At 38.1% G+C, this 18,389-nt stretch overlaps 1 protein-coding gene across 1 annotated transcript in view; it reads right to left on the reverse strand.

The window, feature by feature from the left end:
• LOC122839931 (neuroligin-4, X-linked-like) overlaps positions 1–13,415 on the reverse strand; it is a 28,129-nt gene extending 14,714 nt beyond the window's left edge. The window contains exons 1-5 of the mRNA XM_044131961.1: positions 13,032–13,415; positions 9,187–10,116; positions 8,542–8,694; positions 3,452–3,637; positions 1,774–2,224 (exon numbers count right to left, since the gene is read on the reverse strand). Of these exons, the coding sequence (XP_043987896.1) occupies positions 1,774–2,224; positions 3,452–3,637; positions 8,542–8,694; positions 9,187–9,658 (1,262 nt within the window). The 5' untranslated portion in view covers positions 9,659–10,116; positions 13,032–13,415. The remainder of the gene's footprint in view (positions 1–1,773; positions 2,225–3,451; positions 3,638–8,541; positions 8,695–9,186; positions 10,117–13,031) is intronic.
• Positions 13,416–18,389: the final 4,974 nt, after the last annotated feature.

The following is an 18,389-nucleotide window of genomic DNA, read 5'->3' on the forward strand; positions in this document are numbered from 1 at the left end:
TCACCTGAATTTCAGTTTGACTGACCCTGACAGGTGAGTGGCCCAATATAACCTCAAAAATCAACTATTTTTCTCTTCAATGGAGAGTACTGAATTAAGTTTAACCAAATCCTCCATGTGGAAGTTGTTACTTCAGGGAAACCCAAAATTTTATTTTTTATTTATTTATTTATTTTTTTATCTACCAGAAGTTTAAAATTAAGTCTGAGAAAGCTGAAAAAGTGAAAGAAGATTGAAACTGCATTTTATGCAGAGGATGAATGTATGGCTGCTACTTTTACAAAGAGGCTTAGTGAGATAACAGGTTTGTTGTAAGTGATACATCCCAATTGCAACTTTATTATTTGATGTCTGTTAAGGATTGCTGGATTTGGAAATGTTGCCAGCTATTTGGATTTTTTTTTTTTTTCATGTGTTAATCTTAGCGGAAGAATCTCCACTTTGTATGAAATATACAGAGACAACTGTTTACATTTAATACTATTAACCAGATTATTTGGACAAATTTCTAATTGAAGATGCTAAGGACCGATTCCAATTTCAACTCTAATCATTTTCTCTTTGTTTTAAAATAATGGTAAAACTCTGTTTTACAGCAACTACTCATGAAACATACAATTGGCACTCTGCTCTTAATTATAATTGATGGTGAAAGGCTGGATAAAAATAGTTAAAAGGTTTATTTATAGTTTATTAAGACAGTGGTTCTCAAACCTTTTCAACTTCTGACTGAAATACATAAGCAGCAGAAGAGACTGCTGAGGCAGAGCTAAGGTTCATTGTGCCAGCCTTATGTAAGTCAGTTATCTGGGGGTACAGCATCAACAGTGAACACATTGTCTATTTGAAAGAACTGTTTTTTAATTTCTTCTAAAATAGATAGCATAATTATTTTTTCACCATTATGCTTTTTGTTATTTTGTGATTTTTTTTTTGTACTCAGTATTGTGCACTTGTTGATTCTTAACCCCAATGGGGTCCAGACAGGCCCGACTTCATGAACCAGAACTTTAAGACCATCAAGGAAAACTAGGATTGGCAGGTCAGCTTTACAAAAAACTGATATCTGTCTCTCAGCCATAAAACCCCGATCGGTACATCTCTGCTCCTGGCGTTACTGTAAAAAGAGCAATAAGGCTTTATTTGGTATTATAACAACTACTGATGCTATGAGCTATAATTATTAAAATATATTAGTAGCAGATATTTTAAGTTGTCATACAGCAAGAATCTCATTCATGCATTGTAACCACTAGATAAAAATCAATAAACATAAAATTAATAGTATTTAAAGCAGTAGCTCATGAAACTGCTTCTTTTCTAATAGCCTGCACTAGCAAGCTGTGCTGCAGTCAAAACACTAGATTCAGGATCATAAACAGCAACAACAACTGGAGATTCAGTTTTGAATTGTAGCTTTCATTTCTACAACTAATACATTCATTACTGCCTTTGCTATTTAAAAATATAAAAGTCTACATTTTCCTGTAAGGAGTCTTCTTGCAAGGAGTTTCTGTTCATTTCAGTTACAATGTCCTTCAGCCACCTTAAGGGTCATCATACCGAGTGCATCTGCATAATGTTTGCCAAGTACCTATTTCTTCCTACCTCCAACATAAAAATATCCATCTGTGGATGAGGATAATGTGGACCCATTTATGCCCTTTTCCCTTCTTTGTCTAATCAGATTAATTCTAAGAAGGCTGGTAATCATACTTTCCAGAATGTCACATGGATGCTTAAACATGCATAGATTTTCAGTTTTATACTCACCGTATGCTCTCTCTTAGTGTATCTCGGCCTTCTGGGTAACCATACAGACTATCCACAAAGTCTGACACGGCAAAGTCAAAGTCCTCGGCTGTGACTCCGTCCTCAGAGTCCACAATTCCCTCCACAAACTTCACGCCTTCCCCTTGGTTGACCCCGAGCATCACATCATAGTTCAAAAACTCTCCCTGCTCCATCAGAATCTGAGGGTCATCAGGTATAACGTCGCCATCAATCACAGGGGCAAAAGCAGTGTGATATTTGGCCGGAGTAATGTTCTGCTCCACAAGTTCACGGAAACTCCGGCCCTGGAGGCAGGTGACCAGTTGAGTGCTATCATCAATGCCACAGCCAACCCTCTCGCCGAGCTGCCGGGCATATTTGCTTGGCTGGTAGTTCACAGCCCAACTGGCTAAGGAGCTGCCACTCTGGATAATGGCTCTGTGGAACAGATCTGACACAAAAAGAAAATAAAAATGTAATAAATGCAAAAAGACAAATTTTTGCAAATACATTTTTGTACACAAGCACACCAACAAACATGTACACTAATATATATATTTTTGGGTTAAAAAGTGTAAATAGCCTTGCAATACATTTGTCTTTACTGTCCAACCTTTGTACAATTCAGGAAGGAGATGGGTTCTGTGTCCAAATTTTTTTGTGTGTGTGTGTATGTGTGTGTGAAATGTGTTCATCAATGCCAGAACAAAAGCACAAGACTAAAGAAGATGCTGATTGTAAAGAGAATCCAGGGTTAAATGAGTCCTGGGATGACAGGACATGAAAGGCCACTCAGACAGGAAGAAGCTAGTTCTCCAAAAGCAAGTTAGAAAGCCAAATGACAGCAAAAAAGATGCAAAGTTTTGGAGACATGCCATGTGGTCTGATGAACTTACATAGAAGTGTTATGCCATAATGACTAATGCAAAATTTGGAGAAAAATGGGGGACATTTGCAAACTTGAGGTCAATTGTGAATAGCAGTCGCAGTAGCATGTGTGGTTGTTTTGCTGCAGGACGGACTGGTGGTCTTTATGAATTAAATGGCAGCATGAGGAAAAAACATCATGTGGTAAAATTGATTAAAACAACTGGAAATGTTCCAAAGGCTGAACAAGGACCAAAGCATAACTTGTAACTACACAACTTGAACAGGAATTCAATGGAGTTGATAATATCCAAATTGCAACATAACTACAGTAAAAGGTATATGAATTGGATCCAGTCAATCACGTAATTAAATGTAACATGAAAGAGTTCAAATGACCTTAGAAAATCACACCAAATATGCTAAACTAAGTAAATAAAAAAATAGTAAAACATAAAAATTTTCCTGTACATAAGAAAAACAAATAAATCAAGAATCAGCACAGAATTGTAGCAAAATAAAAGTTTAATTGCGAACACAGATAAACTTACTTAAAAAGTGATAAATGCATAAAATGTAAAGGCTTAAGTAAAAACCAGAGAAAAAAAAGAGAAGTTTTTCATTTTATTTGAAATGCAACATTAAGGATTTTTACTCTTATTTATCTTGGTTCCAAATATGTATGATGTATAATGTATGACATTTCCCAGAATATACCATCCTTATAAATTTCTGTTTACTATTTTTTACAAAAAAAAAAAAAAAAAAAAAACAGTGAGTAGTGAAATTGTGTTGCATGATTTTCTCTTACCTTCAGAGTAGTGGGACAAGGTGAGGAGACTAACGCATGATGCACCAGCACCAGATCCAAACACGGTGACCCTGCTTGGATCGCCACCAAAGGATGCAATATTCTCCTTCACCCAGCGCAGAGCCTGAATCTGATCTAGCAAGCCGTAGTTCCCTTTTGCTGCCTGGTCACCTGTGCTGAGAAATCCTGCAGGCAGGCAGAGAAAAAAGGAAGTTATATTAAATGCAAAACATATACGGCCATGCTCAGTTGACTAAAATGTGTGTTCCGGTTCATCTCTTCTGTCAGATTAAAAGTGCCATTTGAAAATAACTTATAAGCAGGTTTTAAACATACTTTTGTAGTAAACCCACATTTCTGAATTAAAATGTTTGTTATTGGTCTGGCTAAATATTCTGATTTTAAATGTAAGCTGGAAAATTATAGTAGTTAAAGGATACAAAATAAATTGTTTTTAACTTAGTGGGCTTTTCAATAAAATTGAACATGACTGTCTGAATGTACACGTGTGCGACTTTATAGTATCTTTTGAAATATTCATGCTGCTATTACTTTTTCACACACTGCTGTGTAATTTAAAGAAACTATTTGGACTTTTATGTAACAGACCACCTACAAAGTAGCGCTAAACTGAAGAAACATTAATACAAATATTAATGTGTGGTATTAGTTGCTCTGAGTTAACAAACTCAGGGCTTATTACAAAAGTATGCCACACTGTTCAGATATCATTTGTAAAATACACTGTGTCCTTTTCCTTCCACTTCACAATTATGCACTTTTTTGTGTCGGTCTTTCCCTGTTATAATATCTCTATAAAACACAATGAGCCTTGTTATTGCATCGTGACAGAATGTGGAAAATTTCATGGAGTATAAATACTTTTACAAGGAGCTGTATTTATCATAGCTTTAAAAATGAGATGGAAAAAAAAAAGATCTGGTGTTAGACTGGACCAAACCACAAAGGTGCAGTCATAGTACTGTGAACTTACACAAGCAGAAAACCACACACACTTGCCATCACACCGACAGCCGCCTCCTATTCCCTGACATTATTAAGTAAACACAGAAGATCCTAATGGCTCATTTTGCCACAGTATATCTCATTACTGCAGAAGCTCATTTCTATGAACCTCCGGCACAAAAAAAGTATAATAACCATGAAGGCAAGGCTAAAGTAGTGCATTATTTCACTTCTGTGCATTTTATCAGACGTTTTATTGAAGCAAAAAGGAAAATATCAGGATTATATTCATTCTGAATGGTTACAGGATTATACGCATTCAAGCAATATTTAACTAAAACTGTTTAAGGAGTTCACATTTTCACAGAGGCATATTTCATTTCCAGGTGAATATTGCAGAGCAGGCAAAAAAAATCATTGGCATAATAGTGTATTGCATTGTGTAAATGGGCTCACCTCATGCATCCACTCATGACGATGGAAAACAGGAGGAAGGAGGAAGGAGGAAGGTGATTCTGCTACTCAAAATGAGGAGGATGATGATGGTAATGGTGAAGATTGTATTGGAGGTGGCATAAACACACAAAATGGAGGGAGGGGGGGTGAATACAAAAATAGGCATGTAGAATTGTTCTTTGTTTAGCTATCAATGTTGATCATATCTGCAGCAGCTATTTTCTACAAAGTCAGCCTTAACTCTGCATCTAATAAAAACATTGAATTTCAATGTTTAAAGATGTTTCAATTTTTTTAGAAAATGTTCAACTCTGGTTTAATACATTTTCAAGAAAACCTGCGCCGCTTGAGGCGACCTGATAGCTAAGCTGTGATGGCACATGAGCATAAATGCCTTCAAGCAGCGAATCCCAGGACCAATTCCAAGCCTGCTGGACCTTTTACTGCATGTCTTTCTCCACATTTCCTGTCTGCACTGTTGTGGGCTAATAAAAAAAAACATTATCTGTTTAATTAAAGCTGAGCCAAAGATTTGGTGTTCCTTTTAAGAGCAGAACCTCTCATAAAGTCCTCAAATGCTTCCATGCAGCAGAATTAGCATCAGCTTCGTGCTTTTAAAAAACATTTTAATGGATAAATAAACTTGAAACAATGCCCCTGACATTTTGTTATTGTTATTGTTTTTATATAAAACATCAATATCCATCCATCCATCCATCCATTTTCTGTTCACCCTTGTCCCTTAGAGAAGTGGGAGGGTTGCTGGTGCCAATCTCCAGCTACGTTCTGGGCGAGAGGCGGGGTTCACCCTGGACAGGTCGCCAGTCTGTCGCAGGGCAACACAGATACATACAGGACACACAACCACTCACACACACAACTTAGAGAGACCAATCAACCTGACAGTCATGTTTTTGGACTGTGGGAGGAAGCCGGAGAACCTGGAGAGAACCCACCATGCACAGGGAGAACATGCAGAAAGACTCCAGGCCGGGAATCGAACCCAGGACCTTCTTGCTGCAAGGCAACAGCTCTACCAACTGCGCCACTGTGCAGCTCAATATCAATATCACAGAGGCAATTGAATATGCATCTTGTCCGGTTGACCTAATCACAGTGAGGCCATATATACTCTCCTCAAATAAGCAACTCAATACTATGGCTCTTAGTCAGGCCACGTAAATGATGCTTTATGGCATTAAATGTTTTACCCTCATGTGCCCCTTCCAAAGCTATGTCACACCAATAACTGCAGCTACAGAAAGCCTAAATGGATTTTAAGATAGTCTGTTTGTTCAACTCTTTGGCTTTGTAGGGCTGACTAAAATTAGAAAAACCAAAGGGAATCCAACATTTTTTTCTCTTCAGAGAGCAATGAGTTGAAGAGCCATGGAGTTAAAAAGGATCAGATTCAAGTCAATGACAGTAGTGGAAGAAAAAAATGGCTTCAGGGAGGTTTTGTTTCCACAAGGGATGCTGAACATGTTTCCATTCAAACAAGAAGGAATAGCGGGAGAGAAACTGTGCTCTGGGTAAGAAACAAATCACTGATGGTTTGAGCATTTTTATAGCTCATTGAAGGATTAAATAACCCAGATGGTGAAAATTGTATAAATTTGTTCAGAAAAATGAGCTGTTCTGTTGAGATAAAAAAGCTACATGCAGAATCACCTTAAACAAAACTGTAATGAATCATTAAGAATCCCTGGATAATAGAGAAATAAGTTGAAAGATAATTATCAGCCTGCCAGAATTAATCTTCTGAATCAAGTCACGAACTATAGGCGTATCTCAATAAATTAGAATATCAATGAAAAGTTAATTTATTTCATTAATTAAATATTAGAAAGTAAGACCTTTAAATACAATTATTATTCATGGAGTAATAACTTTCAAGTGCTTAATTTTGTTCATGTTGATCATTGCAGTTTGCAAAGTTTCTTCTTAAAAACACTGACTATTACATAAAACTAATAAAAATGTATCAAATCATATTATTTAAAAGTTTAGAGGAAGGAAAAGCTGTGAAAGAAGCAAGTGTTCTAGCAACAGGGAGTGGACTGTGAAGTAAATTCTAGAGTCTGGGGAAAATTCACAGCAAATCACCCCCAGAGGTGCTGATCCCACTGTTTGGAATCAGTGCTTCTACATTTACCACACAGAAATGTTTCCAGAACATTGGACATCTCCTGGACTGTTATACTCTGTGGTGTGATCTTTGTTACCACTTTGCTACTCAACAATGCAATAAAAAAATTTTAACTGCATAAAAATGGTGCATGAAGTGATGCAGTTACAAGGGTCTCATTTTTAAAAGTTATCCCTTTTCCAAAGCCCTTTCGCTCTGAATCCAAAATGATAAAAAAGACTATTTATTAATACATTCCATCTGTGAAAGGAAAAATAATACAAGTACTTCTAGAATTGGTCCAATTTTTTTTCATTTAAACAGGTGCAATGTCAGTGCATCCATGCATACTCTGTAAAACTATGTAGCCTCCAAACGACTTGTGTTGAGATTAATGTTTTTAATTAACATTAGAGTACACTACATTTCACATTACAATTGTTTTTCTGACAAAGCTATATTTTTTTACTCCAAAAATTGTCCACTCCAATTTAAAAATTGTTTACCCCAATTCAAGCATTCAGCATCCTGAGTTGAGTGAATGGTCATCAATGCAAGTAAAGAATTTATGTATTACGCCCCTAAATTAGGTAGCAATATTGCTATGACATGTTTAATAGCAGAGGGAGGAACATTTGTGCAGTGCATATGTTTACATCAGATCATGAAATTTTAAAACCCCAAAACAATGTGTGGTAGCTTTACTTACTTGAGAATTTCATTATTTACACTATAAGTTAATGTGTAGAAATATGAAGCTGAAAATAATTGACCTATTTCCATTTGTCTTCACATACGTGTAAACCAGCTGTTATAGAGTGAAAGGGTAAAATGCAGGAAATACATGGAAATGGATTTCTGAACTCTGGTCATAACTGACTTTTTAAGCAAATCTTAAAAAGAGCCAAATAGTGCTACCTCTCTGCCAACCCTCAGCATTCCAAAAAGGAATGAGAAACCCAGTGACCTTGGTATGAACGAGCAAATTAAAGTGGTGCAAATATGGAGTAAGGGCAAGGAATGAAAGGGAATGCAGCTTTTCTGTGCACTTGTTCTTTTGGACAAAGAAGCCATTTGAAGTAAATTTGAAATGGTCCAGACAGATTCCTTTTGAAACTTAATGAAACATTTAAACCTTGACTAAACAGAACTTTTTTAGTGAAAATTCTACAATCCTATAAATACTGAGGTGCAAAAGCTTGACTATGCCAATTAATGACTTTATATAAGATCTAATCAGATTTTCTCCACCATCTGAAAAAAACAGACACCCAAACAACTGTTCTAATAAATAGAACAACACTGTTGTATTGCTGCTATGGCAAAGTAGATGTTGGTTAAACTGCCAACCCTAAGGGAAATTATTATATAAAATAAATACATTTAAGGGAATTTAAGTTTTATTTTGGAAAAGTATTTTATACAAAACTATACTCATACTACTACTACTAAACTTATAGCTACTTACTATCTAATAACACAATGTCCTGCACATGGTTACACAAATGATGTATTAAACGGAGATAAGTGATTCTTTTACCTAAAACACCAAGGCGATAGTTGAGGGTTATGACAATGACATTGCCGTAGCTTGCGAGCACACTGCCATCCATCATGTTCCCGGTGCCTTCAGAATACGAGCCTCCGTGGACGTAGACCATCACTGGCCGCTGACCCCCCTCCTCATGGATGTCTGAGATAGACAGGCAGATTACCAATGTGTTTAAATCATCAAGGTGACATTAGTTAACCACCAAAAGCCAGAGGGTGCAGTCTTTGATTTGTGTGTGCATGTGCATGGATTCACATGCATTTATATCAACTAATATGTATGCATGAGTAAGCCTGTGTCCTTCCCATTTTCCTCCACAAGTAAATGCGTAAACCCCTTAGCGACTGACGCAGGTGTCTGAATATTAAACGTCGGTTCAACCAGCGGCATGTTGAAGGGGAAGAGAAAACAAGGTCCATTTTTAAAAACCTTTATTTATTTATTCAACAAGCCTGAGTATGTGCAGTAACAGCTCTCTGCCATGTTTTAATCATTTGTCAAAGGTATCATTCTCTTAGCTCATGTATTCACCATAGGGCATAAACCATAACATGTATTCCCAACCTTAACTGTGCATGCAAATTTAACCGCCCCAGCTACGTAAACTTACTGCACATCGACAAGTTCACTCACCTTCCTCTGTGGGTACGTAGATGTTGAGGTAGAGACAATCCTCACTCTGGTGAGTGAGGTAAGTTGCTGCTATATCCAGGTTTGCAGTGAGCCAGGATGGCATCATATCTCCCAGCATGCTCCTCTCATCCAATGCCTGCGGACACACTGGAGCAAACTGTGTCACATTCCGTATTCCGGGCCACGGCAGAGGCGGCTCAGGTGCCTGGAAGCGGCGATCCCCAGTTGGTGGCCTTGCATACGGTACTCCCAGGTACTGGATGACAGGCCCCAGAAGGTCCGAGGGCAGAGGGGTCAGGATGCCACGAATGCGGCCCTGCGCCGTGGAAACAACAGGCACTGTCTGCTCAGCCGACAAAGAGGTCGGCTGGAGAGAAAGGGAGAAGCAAAGGGAAAGGAGGAGGGATGGAAATCCAAGTGGGGAGGAGAAGGGGGAGGGAGGGATAGTTCTGCTGGTCCTCAGCTCAGACATGACGGTTTGATTAGGCAGAAAACTAGGGGGAGAAGGGGAGGAGAGTGAGGTGCTGGAGGCAGGTTGAGGGTTACGTCTATGCTGACCCCTCAGAGGTATCCAACTCTAACGCACAGCTGCTGCTCAGCTTGGCCCATAACACACACTGCACACAGTCCTGTCTCTTGAGAGCAACCTTTTCCCCTTGTGTATGTGTCTGCATGTGAGTCAGTGAGTCTTTGCCTCTGAGTGTGCAGTGACTCAGTCACTGAGTCCCTGTGAGTGTACGTATGTATGTGCTGGAGAGTTTAAATGAGCGTGTGTGTCCGGGACTGGCAACATGAGCCTGCATGCATGTCTGTGGGTATATACGTGTGTTGATGCATGTGTGTGAATGTGTTGTTATGTAAACAGTGGCATCACTGTTTCTCTGTCACTCTCTCCTTCCGGTCACCCCCATAACAATCCCAGACTGACTCCTGGAAGCAAGAGAAGGGAGGAAGGGAGGGACGGGGAGAGACAAAAATAAAAGATGAATTTAATTAGCTTCCAGTGGAATACCCTCACACACACATGCATGTATGATACACACATGTCATCGGGCTTTTGCTGAGCTACCTTACTTGCTCCTTTTAAAAATAGATATGAAAGTGATAGATGGGGCAAACGAGATGTTGTCCGCTCAGCTTAACTTGGTGTCAGGCTGTCAGGGCTGCTGCTGTGTCACATCCTCACTACAGACTGTTTCACAGATCACAGGACCTTGTTGGGGGAAGGGGTGGTGTATGTGTGTGTGGGGGTGGGTGTCACGTCACACGCTTAATTAAATCCTGAATGCACCATGGGGCTCCTGACCTGCATGTAGCGTAAGGCTGGACACATATGACACAAACACAACACTTGTTTCTCCTCCACACACACACACACACGCACACCTTGTTTCTTCCTTGACATCACACACACAAGCTGAATCAGCTTTCACCCTGTTACCTCTGATTCCTACCCTTTGACCCCATGTTACCAAGGATAGAGCACCACAATTGTTTCTCTGGATAATGGGGAGGTTTAAGGGGAAAGCCTTCACAGCTCTGAAAACTGAGATTTTTCAGAGGCACTCTTAGAAACAGATAGATAGGATATCTCCCAAATTCATTTTTTTTTTGTCAGTTATGAATTGTCAGTTTTCCATTTTTTGTCAGTTTTGTCATTTATGATGGAATAATGACCTCTGTAAATTGCTTTTCTTTTCAAATGGCAGAGATCAAATTATCCCTGATTTAGAATAACACAACCATTAGATTTGTGGTTAAATGTATATCTCTGTATGTTCTTTGATATTGTTTTCATTCCTCCACAAGCTGTCTGCTTGCTTATATCTATCACTATAGTGAACTTTGTTTATATACAAGGTGTATAAAGTGTATATTCAGCAGTCATCAAGTAAATTTGGAGATGAGTGTAATAAAGTCTTCTATTTTGGCAGTACATTTTTCTAAAAATATGAATATTGAACATATCAAAGCAGATTTAGTCCATAATACAGTACATGTGGCAATATTTTGCCAATCTTCCTTAACAAGCATAGAAGTTGTATATGTTGATGTCTGCTGAAAGATTGATAATGATTTATGTGATGTGTAGAGGCATATTAAGTCATTTATGTTTATAAGTGCACCATAGTAAATTAGAATATTAAAATAAAACTCATATAATATTCATTACACTCAAACTAACATATATGAAGTATATGTTAATACTTCAGATATACAATCGACTGGATCTCAAGCAACATGGCCTGTGTGCATTTGCTCTCTTATTCATACTCTCTGAAACCTTGATTTGAAAATAAAATGTTTAAACATTTAATTTTATTTAAAAGGAAAATATTTGACACCTCAGCAACAGTCCAGATTTATTTATATCTCAATTCAGAAGTGACTTAACACAAGAATTTGTATAATTATAGCCCATGTCTCCGTGGTTCTTGTATGTGTGTGAAGTGACTACAGTCACGCTCCACACCTTGTGAATCTCTTCCAAAGTGTTGAATGAGCTTTGATTCACAGTCATCTCAAGGCTGTAGTTATCCTTGTTAATTATGTGTTTTTACCTGCCACTCTTTTTCTTCCATTAAACATTTCATTAAACAGCACCATGCCAACTGACTTTGTTAATGATGATTGTGAGCTTGTCATGGAGGTTACCAACAAATTTCTGCTGGACAACTGCCAATTCAGCAATATTTCCAATGACTGTCTAATTCTAATTTTTTTTAATTTAAAAAGAAAAAACATTTATTTTTGGTTTTACTATGTTTTGGATTTTTCAAATGATATATGTTTTCTAATTGCTGAAGCCTGTAATGATCAAATTAACAGCAGAAACAAACTTTGAATATATCATTTTGTATGTAATATAATATATATTTTAACTTTTTCAGTTGAATTAGAAAAATAAACAAGTTTCATATTACTATTCTGACTTTTTATTAGATGCACCTTTATGTTTATGTACAAGTTGATGCATCAGCATCTTGAAAGAGAATCTTATTTTGACCACTACCAGAACTCAGGTGCCAAGTGATAGAGGGAGGAGAGAAGAACTAAGGGTGGGGGTATCCTCAGTAAATGGGATTCAGCCTGTAGTTCTGGTCACCTTTCATGCTCACACACACTTCTTTCTCCCTCTGTATCTCAAACACACACACGCGTGTGCGCGCGCGCACACACACACACACATACAGCTGCTTCCCAGCCGGCTCTCTCTGAGGGCCTGAAGACAGAATATTAACACATCCGCACATACACACACTCTGAGAAATTTCTATACAATCGCACACACAGGGATCTCTCACCCATACACCCCTCTATAAGCTGCAGTCGTGTCAGAATATAGCTATGATCATCACTATCTCCTCTCTTCCTGGGTCGTATTGGTGCTGTCCAAGGTGCTAGTTAACATTCCAGTGGTGATCACACACACGCTGATGAATAACGCTCCATTTATCAAGGCAGACCCGCCGCCTGCCACCCTCCCCCTTGGTTTATTTTCATATGGAAAGAACTGATAAAAGCAGCAACCAAAAAATAAAAAAATAAATAAAAATACAAGAGGATGGGGAGGAAATGCCAGTGAGGCAGAATATCCCGTCTGAATCTCTATCGGCAATGAAGCTGACTACGGCAAAAAAAAAAAAAGAAAGAAAGAAAGAAAGAACGACCGGAAGAAAGAAAGAAAGAAAGAAAATCACACACACTCTACTGCTTTTTTCACACACATACACACACACACACACACACGCATACCAAAATACACAAAAACTCAATCTGCATTCCCGCTGCAGTAAATTAACAAAAACAGAGAAAAGAATCCCCAAATGACAGATGCACCGTACCCAGCCGGGGTGAGCGGAGTGAGATCCCACGGTGCATGTTCTCCTCTTCCAGTCCACCGCAATGATCGCCTCGTGTTTTCGCTGCTGCGGCTGATCCGACGTGCCCGGGATGGGATATGGGGAGATATTCCTACACTGCTGCTGTTCCTGCTGCTCCTGCTGGTAGATGTGGTGGTGGTGGTGGTGGTAGCGCGTCTCCTGGGTGAAAATAACCCATATAAGAAAGAAAAGAAAAAGAGGTGTGGGGGGGGCGATCAGCCCTCCAGTCTTTTTCAGTCCGCTGAAATGTGAAAGCGATGGGGGGAAAACAAGCACAGATAGTTGGAATGTAGGTATTTCTTCCGTGAACACGGGCCCAGGACGTTTAAATGATCAATCTCCCTCTCTCTCTCTTTCTCCCTCTCCCTTCCCTTTTTTCTTTCTCCTCCCCCATCTCCCTCTCGCTGCCTCTCTTTCTTTCTCTATTTTCTCCTCCTAGATGTGATTGGACAGTGTGGCAGGCAGCAGCTACTGATCCAATGATATGCACCTAGCTCTGCTAGACTGGGGGAGAAAAAAAAGAAAGAGGGAAGTAGGGGAGACACACTATTGAAGAACATTTGTGGGTAAGCACGCATGGCTTCACACACACCTGTAGAGCATGACTAAATCACTATTGCTGTCAAATGTAGGGATTTATACACCTGCTTGCACACCCCACATCTCATACACACAAATAATGCTGAAGTACACAGTGACCTCTTCAGGACCAGAACAGGAGAGTCTGTCCCCATTCTATTTGGCTATGGCTGCAAGCAGCTCCCTCCCTTAGGCGCTCCGTGTCAGTCGAGTGTGTGTGCATGCTTGCATGTGTGTGTGCGGGTATGGTAATGCAGTCGGTCCGCAGTTGCTACTAACTGTGTTTGGGAACACTCCTCACGTCAGCACACCCTGCTGCAGCAGCATTCAGGACATTTCTATTCCTCTCCTCAACAATATCCTATCCAGTCATCCATCTACTCCTGCTCCTGTGTCTGCTCCGGAGCTCTCTTGTGTCTGCTTAGCCCTCCAGCAGTTATTCTCCTTCTTTAAAACCAATAATGAGAAGAAGAAGAAGAAGATTTTTATTTTCTTTAACAAAACATTTACAATTATGAAGTGCACAAAATACAATGAAAAACACAAGGTATCACATCAGAACAAGCTTAAAAATAATTAAATAAGGTGCTTGTTAAATTTCAGTTTTCCTTGAGTTGATATATTGCACAATATCTAGTCTAGAGTCTGTCTCTACAGATAAATAAATAGCCATTTTGGCTTCGGCAATTAAGACATTTAAAATCTGACACTTTGGCTTGTTGGCTTTGTTAAAACACAGTCCATAGATAAAAATAGAACTGGTAAAAAAAAAACAATGCCAAAACAGCTAAAAATACACATCAATAAACTAAAAAATGTCGTCAGTCTCCTACAATCAATAAAAACATGAAAAACACTCTCACACAGACCACAGAAAGGACACTCGTTTAAAGCCCCTGGACTAATTGATAAAAAGCGAGTTGGTAGCAATGGCGCCATGTAGGATTCTCCATTGGAGATCGCCAGTCCGTTTTTTTATAAGAGGTTTGTAGAAGGTCCTCCACTGAGGGGTTTGTCCTTCCAGCAACTTTTCTAATTGGTGACACCACCTAACCGTGTCGAGACAGTTCTTTAATCAAAAAGCCATCGCTAATTAACGGAGGCACGTTTGGCAAAGTTACTTTAGTTGCCGGAAGCGTGAGTGGCAACACCTGTAAAAACAAACCGTTGACAGAGACTCCAGCTTCCACCAACTGTTGAGCCTGCTCGACTTTTTCGACAAACAAAACAGCTCCATTCATTCGGGCTGCCGACCTAATTGACCTGTGCCCGATCAGCTCACCCACAGCCAAACAAACCTCCTCCACGCTGCACGGAGAACCAGCACCCACCTTGAGCCCGTTCTTCCGTGTCAGTGTGGAGAAAGCTCCACCACCAACCACCGTGGTGTCCTCAGACGCCGGCCTGACGGCCACACCCAAGCCCAAAAAAACCCCTTAAAACGTGACAGAACTAACACAAAATCACAACTAAACAAGTAACACAAACACCCAATGAAAAAGCAATAAAAAAAAAAACAAAGTATAAAATGCACAATTTTTAAAAGTTGTAGCTGAAGTTCAGTAAAATCCTTTGTCCTCAGATTAAGGATGCCACAAGTATCTACAGAGATGAGTAATAAAGTTTAAAGAATACAGAATAGGACATCCCCTAAGAGCATAACAGAGCAGGAATCATAAACACAAAACCTGACAATGTTTTCTCAGTAAAGTTGTTTCTATCAAGGCTGCTGATGGGATGTTCACAACAGCTGTTAGTAATAACCCAATCATCTTCCTAAATATTAGTCTTCAAATCTTGAAGGCTCTGAGGATCTGTTCTATACGCTGGTTTTCAGTTCTTTCAATGCATTTCAACTGAATTCAAGTCAAATTATTGACTTGATCATTCTGTCAGCTTTTTATTCTCTCTGAAATAAACCAGAGGTTTTATTGGCCACATTTGGGATCAATGTTTTGAAATCAGACTGCACAGGAGCACTGTTGCCTCACAGCAAGACGGTCCTGGGTTCAAATCCCAGTATAGGGTCTTTGCATGTTCTCCTCGTGTGGGTGTGGGTTCTCTCTGGGTTCTCTAGTTTACTCTCACAGTCCAAAAAAATGTGACTGCTAGATTAATTGATTTCTCTAAATTTTTTCTCAGGTGTGTGTGTTCCCCCGCAATGGTTGATTTAAAATGCAGGGCACACTTTTCAGATATTTATTCGTAGCTAAAGAATATTTATAGCAGCTGTAATTGTCTTTCCATTTCACAGCAATGTAACCTCATGAAATGTGAAAAAGTTACAGAAGTCTGAATACTTTTACAAAGCACTGTATGTATAATTTGTTCTGTGGGGAAATAAAAAGTTAAATCCTCATTAAAATATTTCTGTTGATCTTCACCATGTGGTTATTTGCTTTTTTTTCTCCGAACTAAACCTAAACTTAACAGTAATGAATGGTTAAAACCTTTAAGGACCTACATTTGAATTATTGCCCTTTAATTTGCAGACTAAGGATGTTCTCTCCCCAAACTTGACCAATCTGTGCAAAAACAAAACAGCATAACCTCCAGGGTGAAGCTAATGGAAATCAGAACATGCTTTTTGTTTCTGTATCCAAGTGGTTTTATTAATTTTTTAAGGCTGTTAAGGAGATCTTGATAAAATAAAATCATTCAACTTTTTTTTTTCTGGACTGCAGTCTGAAAATCTTTCATTCAGTAAGTTTATCCCGTTGTAATGTTACAAGCATGCAGCTCGGAGTGGAAATATCCGGCTTCCTCATATTTATCTTCTCTCAAGATCATCTTCACACCATGCTGCCTTCGCTGTATATTCATACTTTGTACTCTGTCAGAGCTTGAAAACCAAACCCAAATCTCTTGTTTGTGCACCAAAATCTTGACCAATAAACCAGATTCTGATTCTGTAAGACTCTTTTGCAGTTAACTGAAAATTATTAGTCATCACATATGAAGCCAAATTGGTGTAAAAACAACATATAAGTCCTATCAGAATAGTATCCACTATAAAAGTCTTCTGTGTATGAAATATGTAATAAAGTAAGTAAGTTATACACATTTTCATTACTTGGTAAAACATTAATGATTGTCATGAAGTTGCTCCTAAACTGATACAACAGAATCTGTCTATTTTCTTCTCATAATAAAAAGATTTCAATATAGAAGTTTATCCATGTCACACTGTAAGTGTCTGTATTAAGCAAAACGCAGAACGCAATAATCACAGTGACAAGACAGCTGACCTTTTAATAACTTGGCTTCACTGAGCCGCAGTGCTGCACTCTGTATGACATTTAAACAATACATATATCATGCTCCTCCAGACTACTCGACGTTGCAACTATAGTTAGAATAAAACACAAATGTTACTGAATTCAATAAATGTATAAACTTCTCATCTCTTCATTGTTAATGTACTGGAGTGACTGTCATTTTTAGAAACAGAAGCAACTTTTGCCTGTTGTCTGATCTCACAAAATCTTTATATTGATGCAGTAATTTTAATCTTCTTAATTAATTCCTTAAATTTTAGTTGGAACTGAAATTATTTTAAAGTATGTTTTATAATATTAAATTAATTTTAGCAATTTAATTCAACAAAAATTACAATCCACCTAGAAGAACCACCAAACTTAATAAAATAAATACAATAAAGCAATTGAAAGATATTTTTAAAATGTTTTTACTAAAGCCAGCTGTGCATAAAATATCTCTTTTGCAGGACAGGAAATCATAAAAATAATAAAGCTGAATTAAAACTATGTTTCCTGCATTTGTATTGGCTAGATTCAGCATTTGTCTTCTTTAGCGGAGCAGATAAAATGTTTTGAAGTTGGTAATGTAGCAGAGAAATTACGTAAATATCACAATAATAGCTCTATAGATATATCTTCTAAAACTGTTTCCTTTTACTAACATCCCCAGAGTTACACTTTTCTTTTGATTATGGGCTAACTGTTTTCAAAATCTGGGTACTGTTCAAAAAATGTTTCTGCAGTAATAATACATACAGTTCTGTAGCACAGATGTCTTTATATTCTAACCTTCCCTGAATATATCAGTTTTATTTTTCATCACAAAATCATACATTTTCCCAATGGCAAGGAGGGGTTTAACCTGTTGTTCCTTCATGTGAAATTGGAATTATAATACACCACAGTTTTCAAAGAAATGCTCGGAAAATCCCTCAAAACCTCTGCTTTGACAAATATAATTTAGCACATAATTTAGAATTTAAACTGTTAAATTCTAAATTAACAGCTGTATGAGTGACTAACTTTCACTCAAGTTAGTCCTTTTCTGTGGTGCAATCGGAGGCTTGGGAGGAATGTTTGTTGTCATAAACCGATTTTGAGTCTAATTTATTCTTAGGTTTGTAATTTTCTGTTGCTTTTAATCATGTTTTTTTAATTTGTATCTTTTACCCCTTTCCCTCAAGAGGTCCTCCCATTTGCCAGGCAAATTTAGCTGTAAATATATATTTTTTTATAATTCTGTCCTGCCGGATTACAGTCTAATTTTAAGAAAATTAAATAAAAACTGATGTTCTAAGTAGAAAAGAGCAGAAAACAACTTTCTAAAATCAGCTTTTGACACAGATTTACAAATGGAGAGAGGCTTATTTTCCCAATATTATACATTGGGAAAATAATGTATATTATCCCAATGTGACTTAAATAGTTTCCCAGTTATATATTGGGAAAATAATGTATATTTTCCCAATGTATAATATGT

This window comes from Gambusia affinis, linkage group LG11, assembly GCF_019740435.1.
Source record: "Gambusia affinis linkage group LG11, SWU_Gaff_1.0, whole genome shotgun sequence".
NCBI classification, from domain to species: Eukaryota; Metazoa; Chordata; class Actinopteri; order Cyprinodontiformes; family Poeciliidae; genus Gambusia; species Gambusia affinis.